The sequence below is a fragment of the Penicillium hispanicum genome (genome assembly GCF_028827665.1).
Source record: "Penicillium hispanicum strain IBT 35686 chromosome Unknown utg000001l_segment0_segment0, whole genome shotgun sequence".
Lineage (NCBI taxonomy): Eukaryota > Fungi > Ascomycota > Eurotiomycetes > Eurotiales > Aspergillaceae > Penicillium > Penicillium hispanicum.
In genome coordinates this window covers 3,735,767-3,755,201 of record NW_026623193.1, presented here as the reverse complement: position 1 = coordinate 3,755,201, position 19,435 = coordinate 3,735,767, and the positions used below count along the sequence as shown (strand labels likewise).

General features: G+C 51.6%; 8 protein-coding genes across 8 annotated transcripts; 6 read left to right on the top strand and 2 right to left on the bottom strand.

The window, feature by feature from the left end:
* Positions 1-171: 171 nt before the first annotated feature.
* N7459_001413 (uncharacterized protein) lies at positions 172-1,113 on the top strand (the record flags this gene model as incomplete). Its single annotated transcript, XM_056940598.1, has 1 exon — positions 172-1,113. The coding sequence occupies one exon, from the start codon at positions 172-174 to the stop codon at positions 1,111-1,113; it is 942 nt and encodes a 313-aa protein (XP_056804878.1).
* Positions 1,114-3,097: 1,984 nt separating this feature from the next.
* Positions 3,098-4,543, bottom strand: N7459_001412 (putative C2H2 finger domain protein; the record flags this gene model as incomplete). The annotated part of the gene is made up of 3 exons (XM_056940597.1): positions 3,098-3,115; positions 3,173-4,379; positions 4,437-4,543. The coding sequence occupies 3 exons, from the start codon at positions 4,541-4,543 to the stop codon at positions 3,098-3,100; spliced, it is 1,332 nt and encodes a 443-aa protein (XP_056804877.1).
* A 563-nt stretch (positions 4,544-5,106) lies between these two features.
* On the top strand, positions 5,107-9,281 carry N7459_001411 (HECT domain protein; the record flags this gene model as incomplete). Its single annotated transcript, XM_056940596.1, has 3 exons — positions 5,107-5,312; positions 5,389-9,094; positions 9,159-9,281. 3 exons carry the CDS (start codon positions 5,107-5,109, stop codon positions 9,279-9,281), a joined length of 4,035 nt encoding a protein of 1,344 aa, XP_056804876.1.
* A 588-nt stretch (positions 9,282-9,869) lies between these two features.
* Positions 9,870-10,967, top strand: N7459_001410 (uncharacterized protein; the record flags this gene model as incomplete). Its single annotated transcript, XM_056940595.1, has 4 exons — positions 9,870-9,905; positions 10,036-10,374; positions 10,446-10,605; positions 10,678-10,967. The coding sequence occupies 4 exons, from the start codon at positions 9,870-9,872 to the stop codon at positions 10,965-10,967; spliced, it is 825 nt and encodes a 274-aa protein (XP_056804875.1).
* Positions 10,968-13,548: 2,581 nt separating this feature from the next.
* Positions 13,549-13,875, top strand: N7459_001409 (uncharacterized protein; the record flags this gene model as incomplete). Its single annotated transcript, XM_056940594.1, has 1 exon — positions 13,549-13,875. One exon carries the CDS (start codon positions 13,549-13,551, stop codon positions 13,873-13,875), a length of 327 nt encoding a protein of 108 aa, XP_056804874.1.
* Positions 13,876-14,815: 940 nt separating this feature from the next.
* Positions 14,816-16,475, top strand: N7459_001408 (uncharacterized protein; the record flags this gene model as incomplete). Its single annotated transcript, XM_056940593.1, has 2 exons — positions 14,816-14,837; positions 14,920-16,475. 2 exons carry the CDS (start codon positions 14,816-14,818, stop codon positions 16,473-16,475), a joined length of 1,578 nt encoding a protein of 525 aa, XP_056804873.1.
* A 421-nt stretch (positions 16,476-16,896) lies between these two features.
* N7459_001407 (uncharacterized protein) lies at positions 16,897-17,460 on the bottom strand (the record flags this gene model as incomplete). The annotated part of the gene is made up of 2 exons (XM_056940592.1): positions 16,897-17,052; positions 17,374-17,460. 2 exons carry the CDS (start codon positions 17,458-17,460, stop codon positions 16,897-16,899), a joined length of 243 nt encoding a protein of 80 aa, XP_056804872.1.
* An 802-nt stretch (positions 17,461-18,262) lies between these two features.
* On the top strand, positions 18,263-19,033 carry N7459_001406 (uncharacterized protein; the record flags this gene model as incomplete). Its single annotated transcript, XM_056940591.1, has 1 exon — positions 18,263-19,033. The coding sequence occupies one exon, from the start codon at positions 18,263-18,265 to the stop codon at positions 19,031-19,033; it is 771 nt and encodes a 256-aa protein (XP_056804871.1).
* Between the last annotated feature and the right edge of the window lie 402 nt (positions 19,034-19,435).

Below are 19,435 nucleotides of genomic sequence, written 5' to 3'. Positions count from 1 at the left end.
CAACATTGACAACATTGACTGTCTTTGACTTGCATCGACTGACGGCGAAACAGAGAAATCATAGATGAATCCGACGTCTTTATTGACGTCCACAAAGCCATCCGGCGCATGGCACCAGCGCCCAAATCTCGCGTACCCAAGGGAAAAATTGTTGAAGAGCCTCCGATGACAATGTCGATTATGGAGTTCGAGCCAACAAACGTCGATGGTACAAACTCCTCATCTCTCCCAAAGACGTCGGACCGTCGAAGTTCTGTTGAGGCCCCCCCTCCTCGATTCCAGTTGCGCAAAACAAATCTTGACAGCAGCACAAACCAATCCGATCTATGGATTACTCACAGAGGCGCCACCGATGAAATTCGAGAACATCTAAAACATTTAGGCCCCTCGAATCTTGCGAGTCGACCACGTCAGACTCGTTATTCTGCCGTGAAAATCAAGCGCGGTAGTACTTCCCCTTCCCGTTCCGCCCAGACCGACTTTGAATCTGGACAGAGCACATCCGATTCTCAACGCCAAACTCCACTACCTGGCTACCAAGGCGGAATCGGTGCAGGCCTTGTTGGCTCCGGAGCAGATGCGAAAGATGGTGCCCATGCTTTGAAACTCGGATACGGTACCATCAGCTCCCATGAACATGTCACCAAAGGCACAAATGCCGTGCAATACAAGGAAATTCCCCAGGTCTCCATTCCCGAAGCAGTGCATGAAGAGCACGAAGACCAACCTCGTTCTGGATCCACACGCAAGAGCAGCACCAGAACTGGTAGTGTCCAATCATCCGAATCACGTTCAGATCTTATATATTCTCACCGAGGCCCAACCCGCAGTGGCAGCATTACAGAACAAGTCGTGGACGTCAATGGCATTCGGAAAGTTGTGCTACACACCAATGGAACCAGTTCATCGGAGGGAGAAGGCCAACCTTCTCCACACCACACTCGTGTCTCATCCCCTGGCCATAGAGATGGCTTGGCTGATCCAAAAGATCGCAATCATGAGCCTGCGGGCTCACACTCCAAGAAACGACGTCGCCGCAAGAAGCGTGGACAACAGCGCTCCAAGCCCGCCGACGGCGAGCCTGCAGAAGATCAACCTCTTCTGCAGCAATAAGACCCTAGAGCCCATGAGGCTCACTCACACCTTTGTGGGATATACTTGAGGCTCATCACGGAAACTCTGCGGAGGATCAACCCTTCCTCCAATAACCAAAACCCACACACCAAGCCCGACTGGCTCACATTCAAACGAAATATGTTGTCACAAGTACCCTGAGACATTCCCACTCACGGACTCCGGCTCAACGGAATGTATACACCTCTGTAATCACAAAATTTTCAAGCCCGCGAGGCTCACATTTTTGTGGGTAACATTCAAAACCAACCGATGGTGAAGCTGAACAAGATCCACATCCTGCAATAACATCCATATCAACCACTTTTGAGTCCAACGAGCTCACACTGCCACAAAATATATCTCCTCGCAAAAAGCGCGGGCAAACTTCGAACCCCACGGATGTCGAACTTGCAGAAAACCAATTTGCAAGAACGACACAAATTCTCATGAGCCTCGGGGCTCAACCAACCAAACCACAACACCGCCAAGCGAGTTGGAGAAATCTCCATCCCACCCATGGCGAGCTTGCAAATAATAGAATTTCATGCAACCACCCATCTTCGAGCCCAGGGGGCTCAACCCAACATATACCATTACAATTGGATAAATTCCAAATTCGCGCATGTCGATCTTGCAGAAAACAATGCCAGTGTGCAAGATCGACACAATCTCCCTTGAGTCCTGAATCTCAACCAACCAAAACACAACACTGCCAGATGAGTTGGACACATTTCAATCCCACCCATGGCGACCTTGCAGATGATAGAATTTTCCTGCAATAATCACACCCTGAGTCCATGGGGCTCAACCCAACAAAACACACCATCGCCAATGATGTTGGATACCTTCCAATCTCACTGATGGTGATCTTTCAGATGATGAAAAATCCTGCAACAACCACGTTCTTGAGCCCGCGGGGCTCACTCCAAAATTTTCACGCCGCCAAAAGCATGGTCAATGTTTTTAGACCACCACCAGTGGCGATTCTGCAAAGGACTCACACCCTTGCAACAAGATTCTTTTCCGCGTTCAAGCCAAACTCCTGTACCCCATCAATATCATGTTTCTATTACTTTATCATTTTGTCATACACATTTTGCCTGTTATGTTCCGTTTTTCCAACTCGGATGTCACCATTACCCGGATTTGTTATCTCTGTGGCACCGATTGTATTCCCCCATGTTTTCAGCTCACATTTCTTTCCTCCCTTCCAACAAACCAACCACCATGTCCTGTCATCCATTTCTTACAATCAATTGTTTAGTTTCGAGGTGTAGGTGATAGACTCATCCCCGCGAAACTTTGAATACAGCAATTGTCCCTTGTTGTCTTGAATTTCTAAAGTATGGAGGATGGTCAATTAATTCTGTAAACAACGTAGGACCTGCCAGCCCCATTGCTCTACTAGATTACTGAAATTTGCAGGGACTGCCGGATGTTGAAAGCGAGCCTGAGCTCTAGAATCGACATCATAAACATAACTTTGATTTCTAAATAGCTAACTCCCCAACGTGAACAAGTGCTCATGAAACATGCTCACATATACTAGACATGGTTCACCGTAAAGGTTAAGAACGCTAACTGGTAGAACACATGCATCAGTTAGACCAAAATGCACTATAACTATGTGATAAATTTGACGAGATCTCGTCAAAAACGATTTGGAAAAGTCCATAGAGAAATGGGCCCACCCAGAGCACAAAGTACCTCCTTCGTGGACGTTGTTCCATGATCGCGGGTGCATTGTGTGGCCTGCGACGGTTGATGATTGAGCAAAGGTTAGGTGTATCGACCGTCGACCCATAATGAGTTCGAGGGGTATGCATCTGCATGAATACAGAGGGAAGAAACCTCGTCGAGTATGGGGAGAAGTGGCAGCGAATACATCAAGGCCGAAGGCCACGCTTTCCGTTGTAATGATCGAAGCTTGGACCCAACGTGGACGTAGTAGTTGGTGGCAAAAGAGAGGCGATCGAACCGATCACTGTAGGAGGGGGTCCTGTAAGAGAGTGTTAGTACAGAGCAGGATTATGATATAAATTGGGACATGACATACCCGGTAGTGCTTCTGGTGATTGTTGGCTCTCTGGACACGGGCAAGATAACGGTTCTCTTGTCGAAGATTGCGAGTCCTTTCACGACGCTCCGATGTCAAGGCCGTCTGCTTCTGGGCGTCCGTAGCGCCGATCATACCGGAACCGCCATTGCCTCGAGAGATAAGAGCACGATTTTGATTCCGGCCGCGAGGCTTTTCTTCGGTTTCAATCTCTCCATTCTCAATTGCCAATTGACGAGAAACTCGCTCATCTGCCGTGGGATAGCTATGTAGGTTCTGGCGGTAATATTTGGCGAGTGAACGGTGGCCAACGCTCTTCCCAGATGGAAGATGGAGTTCGTATTCATCCTGGTAGATAAGAGGCTCTTTACGGTGAGAATTGAGATCGTCGTCGTCGTCCACTGAAGACGCAGAAGTTTCAGTCTCCCAACCATCCTCATCTCCATCAGAGCCTTGAATCTTGACGCCACCGCTCTCCGGCGTCGACTCATCTTCGTCACCTTCGTCATCTGAGTAGGTGCTGCGGAAATCGTAGTATTGGCCAATCTCGATTTGTTCTTCCTCGGCTTCGAATGCGATCATGCAGTGGCCCTTATCACGCATGTGAGTGCGTGCGCCGGCGGCATTGTTGCGAATGGCATGACAGTAGAGGCACTCATGGTTTTGGGTGATCTTGCGGTAAAGATAGTTGACGAGACCATCAAGATCGACAAGATAGTCTCGCTCCGGGATGAACATGCCATGGCTTTTGTACATATGCTCGACGTTGGTCCCAAGATCGGCAGAGTCCGCACGACAGAATAGACAGCGCGATGACGAATATTCATCTTTTTCGCTAGGCATTTCCTCATCTTCGGCATCTCCCTCTTCGATGGTGGCGGTCTTGAGGCCATCGGCAACCTTAGACACGTCGTTGTCATGGGATTGGTTGACGGGCTCCCCGAGAGAGAAAGCAGAGCTCATCACGGAAGCATCGTCACCATCCTTGCTTAAACGAGTCTCGCGCTGTTTGTGCTTGGAACTCTTGATGTGGTTCTGGTACGAGTTTTCGCTGAAGAAAGTCTTCTGGCACGGATGGCAGGTTTTCTCAAAAGAGGCCTTGGCAGCGGCCTCGGTGGAGGTGGCTTTAGCAGCAAGAACTTTTTCGTTGAAGGTCTCGAGAGCGACAGGGGGCAAGGAGGCGATACGGCGTTTCATGTTATACAAACTGTGAGAGGTGGTCAGATACTGCTGTTGCGTCGCCAGTTCATAGTGAGCTACTCACTGCCAGTCCTTGCGCATGTGATCCCGCTGCGCATCGCTGCGGTGGAAGGCAACCAGGCAGGTATTGCAGGTGTAGGGGAGCGTGGTTGACTGAGTAGTTGTCGACATAGTGGCGATTCGATTTTGACAATAGTGACGAGTCGGAAGAGAGGGTCGTCTCTTGAAAAAGAGAAGAGGCGACTTGAGTAATATTTATCGCAAGCGGGGTACGATAAAAGTTCTGCTGCGACTCGAAACTCACCGGAACCACACCGGGATGTTATCGGAGAGAGTAAACTCGATAGTGGAAGCAATTCAGAGTGGTGATAGCACCAACAAATAGTCAAGAAGCTTGAAGAATGAATGTGCGATGCTCGTCGGGCCTTGATCAGGAATCAACGCTTATCAAGCGTAAATCGCACAGAAGATGACGCTTTTCCTCATTCCAACAGGCTAGCCCATAACAGGATTAGACGATCAGGTGATCCACCGCATCAATTATTGCTCCGAGTCCCGCTGGTGCCTCAGGCTGTAAACGCCGGGCGCCCGATGATATCAGGTGAGCTGAGTCTCGATAACTAATTAATCTCTCTACATGCAACTCGGGATCAACACGCATATTTGGGTCCTCGGAGTGGTCCTGATTCACCCCCGATATCCTTCTGCCCGGACATGAAACGGGCCCTTCTACAATGACCAGGCTCCGCGGAGCTTCTCTTGATTCACCGGACACCGCGCAGCCCGGCGGCGGCGAACGACCCCAGTACTGTCGATCCAAAGTTCCACCAAATGCCCCGGACATAATTGTCCAGAACACCATTGAGATTTCAGATACTTCAAGGGTCTTGCCATGGTATCGGGATGAACGGAGGCGGCGGTTTAACGTGCTAGTGCGAAGGTAAGCCCAAGCGCTGATTGTTGCCACCGCTAATCCACTCCGAGCTTCAAGCATACTAACGGGCGTTTGTGAATAGGTACAAGAATCAGTTACTTCATGGATGTGATGATCCGGGATGTCGCACTCCAACATGCGCCAGTCGTCGCCGAAGGGTCAGCGAAGGCCCATATCGTCGGTACACCGAACTAAGCGCGCGGACTCTAGCCTGTTACCTTGCCAGCCTGGACGACGCAGAAAGCGGCCTGTGTTGCAATACCCCCAAGGTTTTATCCGAGTCGAGAATTCATGACTATCACCGCAGTTCTCTACAAAGATCTCGTGCTCTCCAGGCGCAGCCGGCGGACCAAAACGCATCGTCCATTGCCAACCAGGATCGAAATGGCGGAAATGCGTTCCGAAATAGGATGGAGGGTGCCCAGTCGGATGCGACGGCCACAGATGACGCTGCAGGCTCGGTGTCGTCTCAGCACGCCCACCCGAGCGCCTACAACTTCGAGGATCTTGACTACGCGGCCGAGCAACCACTGAAAGACCCCAAATCCTTCACTCAGAACCTTTTCGACACCATATCGCTTCGTATGGTTGAGTGGCTTCCACTTCGTCGGACAACGGAAACCTTCCAACCGAAGCCTAAACACTCAGCCTCCCAGCCTTCTGAAGAAGCTTTGCCCACGGAACAACAACCGCCGTCCGACAACATATCAGAAGATAAAACTAAATCGTTTCATGCACAATCAGCGTCAGCCCATCCGCAAAACGCTCACCCGCGTACCCCATCGCGGGTTTCCGAAGCCCATCAATCGGCGGTCGATCTCAAATTTCAAAACCAGAACGTCAAACGACTCTCGATCGCCGAGGTGGATCATTGGCGGCAATCATCGCGCCCAAGCTTGGAAGATAAGAAGAGGCCAGAATGCAAAAACACCAAATTGTCGATGAACTCGCATCTCGCCCCGGGTGATTTCACCAGCATGCCTTCTCCTCCAGCCTTGAAGCACCGACCGCAGAAGCACCGTGGAAGGATTGAGGATGTAGAACATACTCGCCCAAAAGAGCGCAAGCGAAATCAACGTCGAGTCTCATGGGATAGCGAGAAGGTCTTGAACCAAGCCTCCCTTGAGGAAAGCCGCGGAAACCCACAGTTATTACCACCACAGTCAGAGCACGATAACGTCTCACCGGGCAATAGAAAATCTAGGCGTAGCTCTTTACGGCACGCCCCAGATACGACCCCGTTGGCTCAAACTGTGACTCATTTTACCCCAGATATCATCGAGGGTCTTGGCCAGATCATGATGGAATCTGAGAATGATGTTGGTACTTGGCGAGAGGAGATTGATCGCATACAATCTATGGGGAGCTTTGATAACCCTGACTGGAGGTTTGCAACACCTCGTCAGCGTCAGGTATTTCCTTTCGTTGCCCAAAGCGTTTTCTTCGTCTTCAGCAATGCCAGGCAAATCCTGCGTTCTTTTGGGAAGGAAGCCATAGCGGCAAAACCATCTTTCTGCAAAGAAACGGACAAGCAGCTGGATGTCCCGAGGCTTAGAGGGTCTTTGCAGCGACTTTTCACCATTTGTCCTTGGGACATTGCACTGCACAGCTTATGGAGTGCTTTGGATAAACTATTTGTCCCGCCCGATGATTTTCCTTCTTCTAACAGAGCTTCGCGTCGCTCCTCGCGCAGTTCAACCATGGTCGGCCATACTTCTGCGCCTCCGTTTGTACGACGCATGTCCGAGTCAACTAATGACGAACATTTGTCTGATGCGGATGCGGCTTACATTGCCACCGTCGCTCTCTTTGTTCTAGTCAGCTCGATTCCAGACCTTGAGATCAACACTTGGCGACAGATTCTCCGGATGCGTGCTTCGGGTAATGTTGCTTCGTCTGTTGACATGCATAAAATGACCTCTGAACAGGCACAGCAAGCTGTTGAAGCGACCGATAGGCTCGAGCATGAGTTGGGTCTTCGTTTGGTCAACCGACTTGTTCGTGCTCTTACTGCACGGCTGGCTTATCATGAAATATCGAAGGCACGCCAAGTGTACAGTCTTGATCTACCAAAACAACGACATATCAGTGTACTAGATCGCATCGTGAACCATCTCAGTGAGCATCACAGCCTGGGGCAGACTGAAGCGATCGATCCATCAACTCAGTCTACTGGTCCTGTGACTCTCATTGTGGAGTTGCTCCGAACCCTTCTCTTGCGCGAGTGGGATGGCAACCCGGAGATGGCTCGCAGCAGCGCTGCTGGAGGTGCCATTCAGATTATGGCTTTGATGTACAAAGAGCGCAACCGGTTAGGTCTTTCCCCTGAAGATTTCCACACCCCTCTTCTTGCAGAGCGGCTGGATCCCCTCGAGATGCCTGTTGCATGGGTGGGAAGCTTATCAAATAACCGCACCTTGCATCTTCTATCATATTCCTTCCTTTTTCCACCCTCATTCCTTGTCATTTATTTCCGGGCTCTGAATTATTCAGCGATGTCTAAATATTACGAGGCGGCCATGACGACCACCAGGCATGTGACCCAGACTGCATTTGGGAGCATCACGATCAGAGACGATGCTTCGCTGTTGGCTCGCATGAAGATATCCATGTCAACGTACCTTGTACTTGTTGTGCGGCGCGACAGTGTATTGACGGATGCCTTGAATCAGCTCTGGCGGCGAGAAAAACGAGAGTTGATGCGTCCATTGAAAGTCCAGATGGGCATGGACGAGGGAGAAGAAGGGTTAGACCATGGCGGTGTTCAGCAGGAATTCTTTCGGGTTTTGATGGCGGAGGCCCTTGATCCGTCCTACGGCATGTTCGCAATGGACGCCCGGCACCGGACGTCGTGGTTCCGACCCTGTTCCTTGGAACCGATCTACAAGTTTGAGCTTCTTGGTCTCCTGGTGTCGATTGCAGTTTACAATGGGCTTACACTCCCGATCAATTTCCCAATGGCATTCTATCGCAAGCTGCTGGGCCTCAAGGTGAAGCACCTGGACCATATCCGCGATGGATGGCCCGAGCTCACTTCCGGACTCGAGATGCTCCTTACGTGGGAAGACGGCGATGTGAGCGACATCTTCATGCGTACCTATGAATTCAGCTTCGAATCTTTCGGGCGTGTTGAGACGATTGACATGCAAAAAATCGATCATGATGCAACATGGCCGCTTCCAACTAAAGCCCCCTGTCCGGCTTCTATTAGGGGCGCCGCGGCATGGTCTGATGTCCCGCATTACTGCGATCCGGCAACCGCGAGCCCACCGTCATCCATGGCGGCCGAGGCAGCCGACCTGACTCCGTGTCAGTCTGTCTCAGGCGAGACAACCAAGTCTGTCACCGAGTCCCTGTCACTCCAATCGCCTACACCCCCCTCTGATGAGGCCCCTCTCGTGACGAACCAGAATCGACATCAATTTGTCAAAGACTACATTTTCTGGCTCACGGACAAATCAATTCGGCCACAATTTGAGGCGTTCCTGCGAGGCTTCCACACCTGTCTTGATCGATCCGCTCTGTCAATCTTTACTCCGGAGGCGCTGAAGACGGTTGTTGAGGGTCTTCAGGCGATCGATGTGAACGAGCTTGAAAGCCATGCTCGGTATGAGGGTGGTTTCGGCCCTGACCATCGGGTCATCCGCGATTTCTGGAGTGTTGTTCAAGAATATTCGGCAGAGAAGAAGGCACAGCTTCTGGAATTTGTCACCGCTAGTGACCGAGTCCCCGTCAACGGGATTTCGAGCATTATGTTTGTGATCCAGAAGAACGGCGTGGGAGACCTGGTAAGTACTAGTCACTCCAGAATGGCGGTCACTCATTGAACTACATACTCATCGCTTCCTGTAGCGTCTTCCGACCAGCCTGACTTGTTTCGGCCGTTTACTTCTGCCAGAGTATTCCTCCAAGGAGGCGTTAACCGAGAAACTCGACAAGGCACTGGAAAACGCTCGGGGATTTGGCGTTGCGTGAGGGTTTGTTTATTTGTTTGGGTTCAGGGAACGGATCTATACATACCCATCTGGTCGTTTGATAAGGCCTTTCCCAGAAATGAAATCATCGTGACATACAGTAGTCCATCGAGAGACTCGGGCCACCTGCCCTGTCCGTAGCCCATCTGCCTGCATGAATACGTGGGGTCCAGCGATGTCCAACAGTCATCGAGACAGGCGAATCAGACGCAGTCCACGATCATCGGCCCCAGCAGCGCGGCGTGGTTCGCCTTGAGTCGCGCTGGTTGTGGCAACGATTCCACGCGGACTGCTGAGGTCCGGCTTTGACTCTTCGTTTCTCGCGTCTCGCTGCCCAACTCTCCTTGACTTTTCTTCTCGACCGCGCTCCCCGGGTTGCCTCTGAATCGGTGTTGAGCCTACATCTTTCTCTCTGTAAGCCCCATTCGCCATTCCTGCTGGCTCTGCGCTCCCCAAGTTCCCCCGCTGCCCCACGTTCCCCGGTAAGAATCATCGCCAGGGTCCTTTTCACATTGAATCTTGTCCGGTCTGACCATCGCGCTAGCAACTGTAGCAGCTGTGATCTAAACGTTCCAAGGTTCTATCCAGTATGCCGCCCGTCATCCATTGTGTTCGCCACGCCCAGGTACGTTGCTGCATGCCACGATGACGGTCCTCCATGATCGCGCGCAAACTTCTTCCCCCAACACCAATCGCCAACCGTATCGGTGAATTGTTCTCTGCGGTTCAGTTGAACTGAAACCCGGTCTTCTCAGGGCATCCACAACCTCAACACCGCGAACCATGTCATCCCGGACCCTCTTCTCACCGACCTTGGTCATGAGCAATGTACCAAGCTGCGCGAGAACTTCCCCCACCACGACAAGATCGAACTGGTGACCGCATCACCACTCCGTCGCACAATCTACACGGCTCTTGAGAGCTTCGGGCCCGTCTTCGAGGCGCACCCGGATATGAAGCTCATCGCATTACCGGATGTGCAAGAGACTTCCGATGTACCCTGCGACACGGGCAGTGAGCCGCAGGCTCTTCGGGAGGAGTTTGCGGACAAGAATGTGGATCTGGAATTGGTGCGCGAAGGCTGGAATAACAAGGTGGGCGGACGCTCTACCCTGCGAACTATACTTGGGAACGGTCTTTTTCTAACAGATCCTGGGGTAATTAGACTGATCGCTATGCACCGACCAACCACGCCCTCAAGGAGCGCGCGCGAGCTGCGCGCCGCTGGCTAAAAGCCCGGCCCGAGAAGGAGATTGTTGTCGTCACCCACGGCGGCTTCCTGCACTACTTCACCGAGGACTGGGAGGACAGCAGCCAGTACCAGGGTACGTGACGCTACACTCAATCCAATATTATACGAAGATCCTGGCACTAACGGCTCACTTTTCCGATTCCAGGTACCGGCTGGGTCAACACCGAGTTCCGTTCTTTCGTTTTCTCCGGGGCAAACCACACAGACGATCTGGAGGGGTACGCACTAGACGGCGATAATGCCAGTCTCGTCGAGACTGTCGAGTCGCGGCAGCGCCGCGGCAAGGGTGGGCCGACTCCGGACCGTGAGCAGCAGAGAACCCTGTACAAACTCGGTACCCAGGGCTGGGATGATCAGGGTCTACAGTTGAGCACTGCCGAGCGGGAGTCAGCCAAGGTGCCTTCGGGCAAGGAGGTTGAGGGTATTCGGGTATGAAAGCGATCCATTGGTAATTGGTTGGGAATTGGAGACATTGCCATTGTTTTCTTGGAAATCCTTTTGCGTGTTCTTGCAGGGGTAATAAAGATAGAGATGCTCACCCAGCAATAGACAAAAAGCAAAGACTCCTTCGATGTACATTTCCGTGTGGCTGTTCGTGGTCGCCTTTATTGTTCCTTTGATGGTCTCCATGTCCATTATCGATCCCTGCAGCCCTTCCAATGTTGTTGACTCAACAATAGAGTAAAGGGAGAACAGGCGTGCTTCCCTCGCTCGCATTGTATGCTGTTTCATGGTGTGTCTCGCCTTATTCAGAGACCTGGTTCACAATGCATCTGCAAGTATATCTTGAAACACGCACGGACGAAATCGACAAGGATGTAGACAAAGAATACACGGGAAGAGAACTGCGATGCGGACTCCAACGATATCTATTTAATGCCCCGAATCCTGCTCCAGATCGAGTTCGTCTCATCAGAAACCCAATCCAGGAGAGACGATTTGAGCATTGGCCATTTTCAGATCTCAAGCAACTGCTTGGCCTGTGATATCTATCGCTGAGTCCCTTCCCCGTGGATGACATTAAGCAAAGCTAACCACTGCCTAGGCTCACAGCGACAGATACGATACGATTTATATTTACACAGTAAGTCTCCCCCTGCTGGATACTTCGTACTGACATTCGTCTTATGCAGGAACCTTTGGAATTTGACAGCCTTCTGACTCTGCCTTGGTCCAGAGACATGTGTATCTTAACTTCTTTGTTGCCCTTTTCACTCCCTACATGATTGGCAATTCTGGCTAACGAGTTTCAGGTTTCGAACGGCTATTCGCGTGATAATCAAACAGACAATGACTTTAGTATACAGATAAGTCATTTCCAAACTAACAATCCAGGGGCGACACGTTGAATATTACTGATATTAAGGTAACCCTTTCCACATTCATGGAATATTGCTAACACCGGTTTAAAGGGCAAAATTTATATCACATCGATGCAACCAATGATGGCTAAGTCATTTCCCGATACTCTAATTCAAGATCAGTCCACTGACAGTTTCTAGGTTCTTTAGGTGAATCATTTCGCGTGTCAACGACTATTCATGTAAGTCTTCCCTAGCCGGTATATGCTAACATTCAAATCTAGTACCCCATGCAGAATTCAGCCAGCATTCTATGGAGATTGAGGTAAGCCCCTCCTCGTCACAGAAGTGCTACTAATTTGGGCATAGGTCATGATATTTCTCAACTAATCTCGAGTCTCGATATCGGAGTCATGAGCTGCGGCAATCTATTGCAAACGCCAAACTGTTGCTGAGTGTTTTTTATCAATTCCCATGAAACACAGAGTTGATTGCATACTAACCAGTCCCAGATATCCTATCGCTAAATCCGATTCAACTGCCCCGGTCAAAGGGTAGCCGTGGCTTGGTTGCCAAGGTATGTCTTCTCCACCGTAATGAAGCTGACATCGATTCCAAAGGGTTCTAGCTGCAACAAAAGCCGCGACTTGTCGACGAGGCAACAGGCTAGATAGGCAAGTCAGTGATCTCTCCCGACGCTTATCTTGACTCGCATTACTGACCTAAGTGGCAGATCCCCTGTATCGAGAGCATCTCCTCCGCATCTTTCCTGTTCATGAAGGCTTCTCAGATCGCTGGTTCCTCCGTGTCTGCTAACCACACATCTTCACCATCTGGCAGGGTCTCGAATTTGATCCGCATCGCCCACAGAACCCCAATATCAGCTCCGCTTTTGAGCCATCTTCGCAGCTTCCAGCGTATCATCCCACTTGGCCCGAGAGAGCTACAAAGTTCATCTTGGTCGTGGGCGCCAACTGTTGCCCGGATCTGCAGAAATACCCGGGTGTACACTGGCTGTGGCGCAACATACTGGTACTGGGGGTGGGGGACATACATTAAAAACGCAGAGCAGCATAAAAGACAGAAATTTGTTTTTCCATGCCAGAATACCTCCCAAATGACCTTGGAAGGTTGTGTTATTCGTAAGTAATTATAAATAACTCTTCACCTCCCTTCTTCCCTATAAACTCCGCCAACACCTACGTCCGCTCGGCGCATCTGAATATGACCTGACTTCAACAAGGCGATCGATTATACCTTGATGCACAAGTCCAACAAGCTATCCAAATTGGAGCACAAGAAAGATATCCAGCTGACGATGGAAAGATTTGGCAGAGGTGGATTCCAAGTCATATCCAAGATCATCGAGTCTCAAGGACCAGAATAATAATTCCCAAGCATGCAGCATGATTTGATGGCCGACCCAGAAAACTATCTCCACAGTCGCGACATCATTACATCTTGCAATTACTGCGAGCGATCCGTGGATTCTTATTTCCATAGTCGGCTACTACGAGATTTCCCGTACGGGCCTAACGCGACATTATGACATAGCCCGGAATCTCAGCAGCGTTGAGCCCGACCGAAAGGCCTGGAAAGATATAAATACTGTAGACCTTACAGCCGGATAGATGGTATCATTGTGTCAAATCCCTTTCAAGTACATCGAACCTGGATATTCCGACACCTCATCTTGTGTAGAAGTTTATCTCGCAATGCCGCCTACCGTTGTAGAGCTCGTTGCTCGCAACGACAAGTCTCTAGCAACACATACCCCGTCGCTAACCTTCAAGGAGAATGGTGAGGCCGGCATTGGCCCACCCAGGGTAGCCATCATTAGCTGCGCGGACCCGCGAGTCACCCCGGAGAAGTATTTCGACTTGGGCCCTATGGAAGCTGTGATCTTCCGCAACATTGCTGGTCATCCGCAGTCCTGCTGGAAGGATATCGTGGCGCTGGATACATTCAATATCGAGTTTTTCAAGAACAGCGGCTTTGAGCAGCTCATCGTTGTGCATCATACGGGTATGCCATTTTTGTAGTGATTTCGCGCGACGAGCGAGATGATAACCTTAATCTAGACTGCGGGTCAACTGTGTTCACGAACGATACGATCAATCAGGGCCTTCAGAAGAGGTTCCCGCAAGCCCGCGAGATGGCCGGGATGGACTTCGGTGCTGTTTCCACGAGGTGGGAGGCCACGTCCCCAGTTTCTTTCATTCGAGCTCACTGGGTGTGCATGTAGTATCGAACAGAGCGTGAGAGATGACCTTGAATGGTTGAGATCGGCTCCTTTTATACGCAAGGAGCTAGCGGAAAACGCTGTAGGGTTTGTGTATGATATCAAGTCGGGCAAGCTTCATCGCGTTTAGTTTGAGGGTCACTGTGCGCTCCATTGTAGGCTCAGTAGATCCATGTGGATTTCATCGTAGACACAAGGGAGGGCATTGCATTTGACGACTCGATCGATGTGGACGCAGTGGAGGCGCGGCAGACAAGGCGAAGGGTGGCTGAGAGCCCCCAAAACCCTTCGCATTCTCTTGCCCGACCGAGTGGTGAAGGTCGATGTAGATCTTAGGCGCGCCCCTGCTTGACGTGCAGACTAGCGAATGAGTTGCTGTTTTGAATCTCGATCGGGGGGTTAGTGTGGACAAAGGGGCCGTTTGGAAATCGGGCCTCCCTCGCCCATGCTTATACCGTTGATGAGCCGCGCTCGTAGGCAGCGGGATTATTCCTGCTGGATTCCAATCAGGCTCACACAGTCGAAACTACCTTTTAGCATAGCCGACGTGTGGAGCAGAAATCTGGATGCCTCGAATTGACGAGAGAATCCACGCACGCTCGACTATTTTTAGGCGCCGATCACTTCCCGTGGCGCAGGCTTGCACCGCATCTCCAGGCTCGTCATATATCTCTCTGTTCGCGGACCGGTTCTTCCCAGGAGTGCCTTTCCAGCCGAGTGTCGAATGTCGAGTGCGCAAGATGATCGATGAAAACCTGCCGAGTAAGAAATCTTCCTCCAAGTCTGCTTCTCCCCTCTCGGAGCCTCTTCGCCCGCTGCGTCATCGCTGCTCCCCTCTCTTCAGTGCGCACCACTGACTCTTCGTCAGCGTTCTTCCTCAAGAACAACTCTCAGACTCCCCAGCAGAGCACGATTTACCATCGCCAGTATGGCAATGACCCCGAGCCCGCGTACGCTCTGCGTTACCTCGACCCGGCCCTCCCTACGTCGCAAAACCGCTACGGCGTCGCCCTCTACGACTCGTACGTGCCGGACATCGTCTATGGCGAGGTGGCCGTGATCCCCGAATGGACACAGCCAAGCTTGTCGGCAGAGTCGATTCGCGCCAATGGCGGCGCGCCGCCACCACCAGAACCAATCCTCCCTACCGAATTCACCATCCAGCTCTACAACCCCGACCAGCACATCTCGGTGCGACATTTGCCGAAGACATGGAACCGTCCGGCTCGGTGGGAGTTCGAGATGCCTCAGCGCACATTCCGAGTCCCTTCCTCCTCCACATTGGACCGTACCCAAAGTGATCCCGCGGTGGCAGATGTGACGCCGAAATTGCGATTCAGCTGGCGCAAGGATGGAAAGCTATCAAAGGACCTATCATGTTTGTTGCATGGGAAATCGTCGACGATACCGGAAACAAAAAACAAGAGCCGGGAGCCTGATATCACAGTAGCGCTCTTCCAGAGCCTGCGGGAGCTTACACTGTATGAGCCCAACCTTTATCGTGTGGAAATGGAAGATTTCAAGGGCTTGGAGATCGTGCTTCTGCTGGCCGCAGTGGCAATCCGTGATATCTTCTTTGGTCCTGCTAAAGAGGCCTTTCACATTGTCGCCGGTGGGCCCACCTCAGTCGGTGGCATACCGCAAGGTGCAGTGCCCCCTCGCAAGAGTCCCCAGGTCCAGGCTGTGGCAGTTCCCAACGGCAGGCCATCACCCCCAAGACTCAGCATCCCTCCGACCGCGTCACCGGCCCCACAGGCCCGCAAACGCCAGGACGAGCTTGCGCAAGAGGAGGAGCGGCGAACCCAAGAGCTTCTCGCCGCGGAAAAGCGACAGCAAGAAAAGGCACGTCGCCAACGGCAATTGGAGGTCGATAACGAGACGAAACGCTTGCAGAAGCTCTTTGGTCAGGAAGAGCAGCAGGCACGGCTGCAAAGGCCCAATCCATCTCCTTCCTCGCGGCCGAATCTCCCGGCCCGACATAGCGGCCCGTCTCGCCCATACTCCCAGTCCTACTCCCAGTCCTACTCCCAGTCCTACTCCCAGTCCTACTCTCATATCCCTTCTCAGCCTGCACCGCAACCTCCCCGAAACCCCCGTCCGCCAAACCCCCAAGGAAGACCTGTTCCTACCTTCGCCAACAGCCCTTATATGAATGCCCCCAGCCGCGTGGACCCCCGCGCCCAATCGACTACCCATCTCATGCCTTCCCGGCCTGCGCAGCCTCGGCCTCAGTCCACCGTGGGATTCTTCCCAACTCCTACCAGCAGCGGCGCTTTGCAGCCCGAGCAACGGCCCGCTCAGCAGGTGCAACCGAAGAAAAGCAGTTTCTTCGGGTTCCGGCGTAGCAAGGAAGAAAGCAGCAACACGCGACTGGACAAAAAGCGGAGTTCCATGTTTTGATTTTGGATTTCAAAAGCGATACCCTGGCGTTTCTCACATCTCTTTCAGCATTTTCGGGAGCATCTGATCTTTTACCGCTCTTCATGATTGCACGGCCTGTCTTCTAGCATTATGCAATGAAACATCACGGTCAGCCTAGACACAGCGAGATTCATTATTTTGTCCGTAAAGCCCTGGATATATGTATGGTCCCTGATATCAAGTCCGCGCCATCTACGCGCACCTCGTATCACTGACTCTGTCCGACCACACATCCCATCATGCCATGGAATCACCTCGCTATTCGGCCCCGGCCCCGAGAAAGCTAGGTCGTCCAGCTGCACCCCATTGCCATCCTGTCGAGTGACATTTAGATCGGTTCGCACGAGTATATTCCCTCGCGAGGCGGACAGCTCTTCACACGGCTCGAACGGGTTCGTGCTCACCCGTCGGTGGTCTCGCGGGGAGTTGGATCGAGCCGCTGGCTTTCTCGTAGGATGTATTTGTGGAAGAGCGGGAACATGGTGACCAGATTGATGCGTATTACGCCGACGCTGGTCTCGACAGCAGTCCGGATGATGCTGGGGGACACTGTCCCCTATCCTTCGTAGTGGTCAATGGCTACCTAGGGTAAAGGAGGTACAGTATCTAGGTTGCCGAATGTATATAGGGGTCTGGATTCTCGATAGAGTAATAGCTTTGACTCGATGTCGATAACAAGATCTATATGTAAAGTTCCTAAGATGAAAATCCTCACAAGGGCAACCTTCTCACCTAATGGCCGTCGTAGGCTTCGTATAAGGGGTAAGAGGAGCAGGAGAATATAGACGTCTATGATGAAGTTGGTGCCTACAATGGCGCGGAAATACACTAGCGAGCCAACGTAGTTGCTGGGGATAGCTTTGGTCTAGACACATACTATAGGATTGCATTGGAAGATGCCGCTGAACAGAGCACCCATGTGGCCAGCGACCAGCATGGCGCCGGCGACAAAGGGGATGCGCATATTGCGGTCGCTTTGATGAATGGCATGCAGAATGCATAGAATTGGGCCACGGAGAAGAGAGGCTCGGACCATGGAACGCCGGTGAGACCGCCAATCGGGTTGAAGGGAGTATAAGGGATTTATATCTTCTTCCAACCTTGATTTTTCCGCATTATCCATATTGTTGTAATGCAATCCCAGATTGTAGCCGATGCCTACCGGTAGGTAAGTCTATTTATAGGTTGAAACCCCACGGTTGATTGAACTGGAGCTACTTACAGACAAATCGAAGGGTGTTGAGTGGCAGAGATATCTAGGTTCTGGAAAAGAATGGCCTAAAACACTTTCTTGCACCTCCAGGTCCTTGACACCAAAGTTCAACATATACTTGGGCAAATTGCATGAACCCCAGAGTGATATGTAGATATCTAGACTGACGGAGGGCCTTAGTAGTAGTAGTAGTAGTAGTAGTAGTAGTAGTAGTAGTAGTAGTAGTAGTAGTAGTAGTAGTAGTAGTAGTAGTAGTAGTAGTAGTAAGCGGCTACTATCGGAGTAATGCGCTAATAAACAGCCTATAGGTAGACCCTATTGATGGTCGGAGTACTGGGTCAATCATCGTGCAGGCATGGGCGTGACCGGAGATCCTGCGTGCCGTGTCTCCGGCTTAGCTCTTTGCCTCTACGCCTTCCTCACTTTTCTTGTTTCCTCTTTACTCCTCTCATGGCCGGCTGTAGAGCTCAGGTTCAAATTTGTCTTATTCCCCTCACCATCAAGCTTTCATTTCAACATGAACCACATTCGCTTTCTTATTTGAACCGCGCTGATGGTGGACTTGATAACCATGGGCAATGCTACTGTCACTCCCATTCCGGGCGTCTTTGAAGTGGACTTGATTTCCCCTCGCAATGCAACTTATACACCTCAGTCGTTGATGCCCATCGTATTTGCGTTGCAAAATCCGACTCTGGATTACACTTTGGGAGCCTCCATATCCTGGGACTTGTGGGAAGGCAACAACCGGACTTCCCCAGGTTCCATCACCGGCGGCCTCTTGGAGCCGGTGACGAGTTTAACGTACCCCCCGGCCAGCGATCCTCTCTTTGTCACCCGCTTCATCAACACCATGGCCTACCCGGACGGCTTCTGGACCTTTGCCTGGAGCTTGCAACTTTACCATTGCTCTCCGCCCGGATGCACAACTAAATCCATCACGACAAACAATGCCATCGTCTTCACTGTCAGCCAGTCAGGCCAGGCATCTGATCTTGTGGCAGCCACATCTTTTGATGTGTGCGGCACAATGCAAGCCTATGCATTCAACGTCACTTCGGTCCAAGAAACATACGGCGTCCTTGGGCCCAGTCCGACCACCAACCCGTGCGCGGCGACGATCAATGCCTCAGCGGCATCCAGTATATCTGCAGCGGCCACCGCTTACGCCTGCTCGCCTCTCCAGCATCCGTTGTACTCCAACGTTACTTGTCCGCCTCTCACTGGCAAATCCTCTAATGACGCGGAACAATCTCGCATGGCAGCAGCATCGACATTGCTCACGCTGCTCATCATGCTGACTGTCTTGATCCACCATGGGTGATAACGATGTACCCAGTGCGTCAGTGAAACCTGGCTTGAAGACGCCAGCGAGTGCATTTCACACGTAGCAACGTGTTGGGCTCGACTTAAGGACTGCTTGTCAATTTGGAATCTTGGTAGTGCTAGCAGTGTTGCACCTGCCAAATTATAATACTACTTGGTTCGCCCGATCTTGTGTCGGCCCAAAGCGCGAGGAGGACCCGTATCCTGTTCAAGCGAAACGAGGGTTCAAAGTGGATTTACTTATCGACCTATGAGCTTGTCTGTCTTGGCAACAACGTTAACCCCGATGTGGTTTGGTCTTAGTGGTGCTCCAGGCAGCAACTTGGAAGAAATTGAATCCTGTCCCGGGACAGAGAGTATACGGGGGCATTTAATTCCCCCAAGGCATGAGAGGATATCT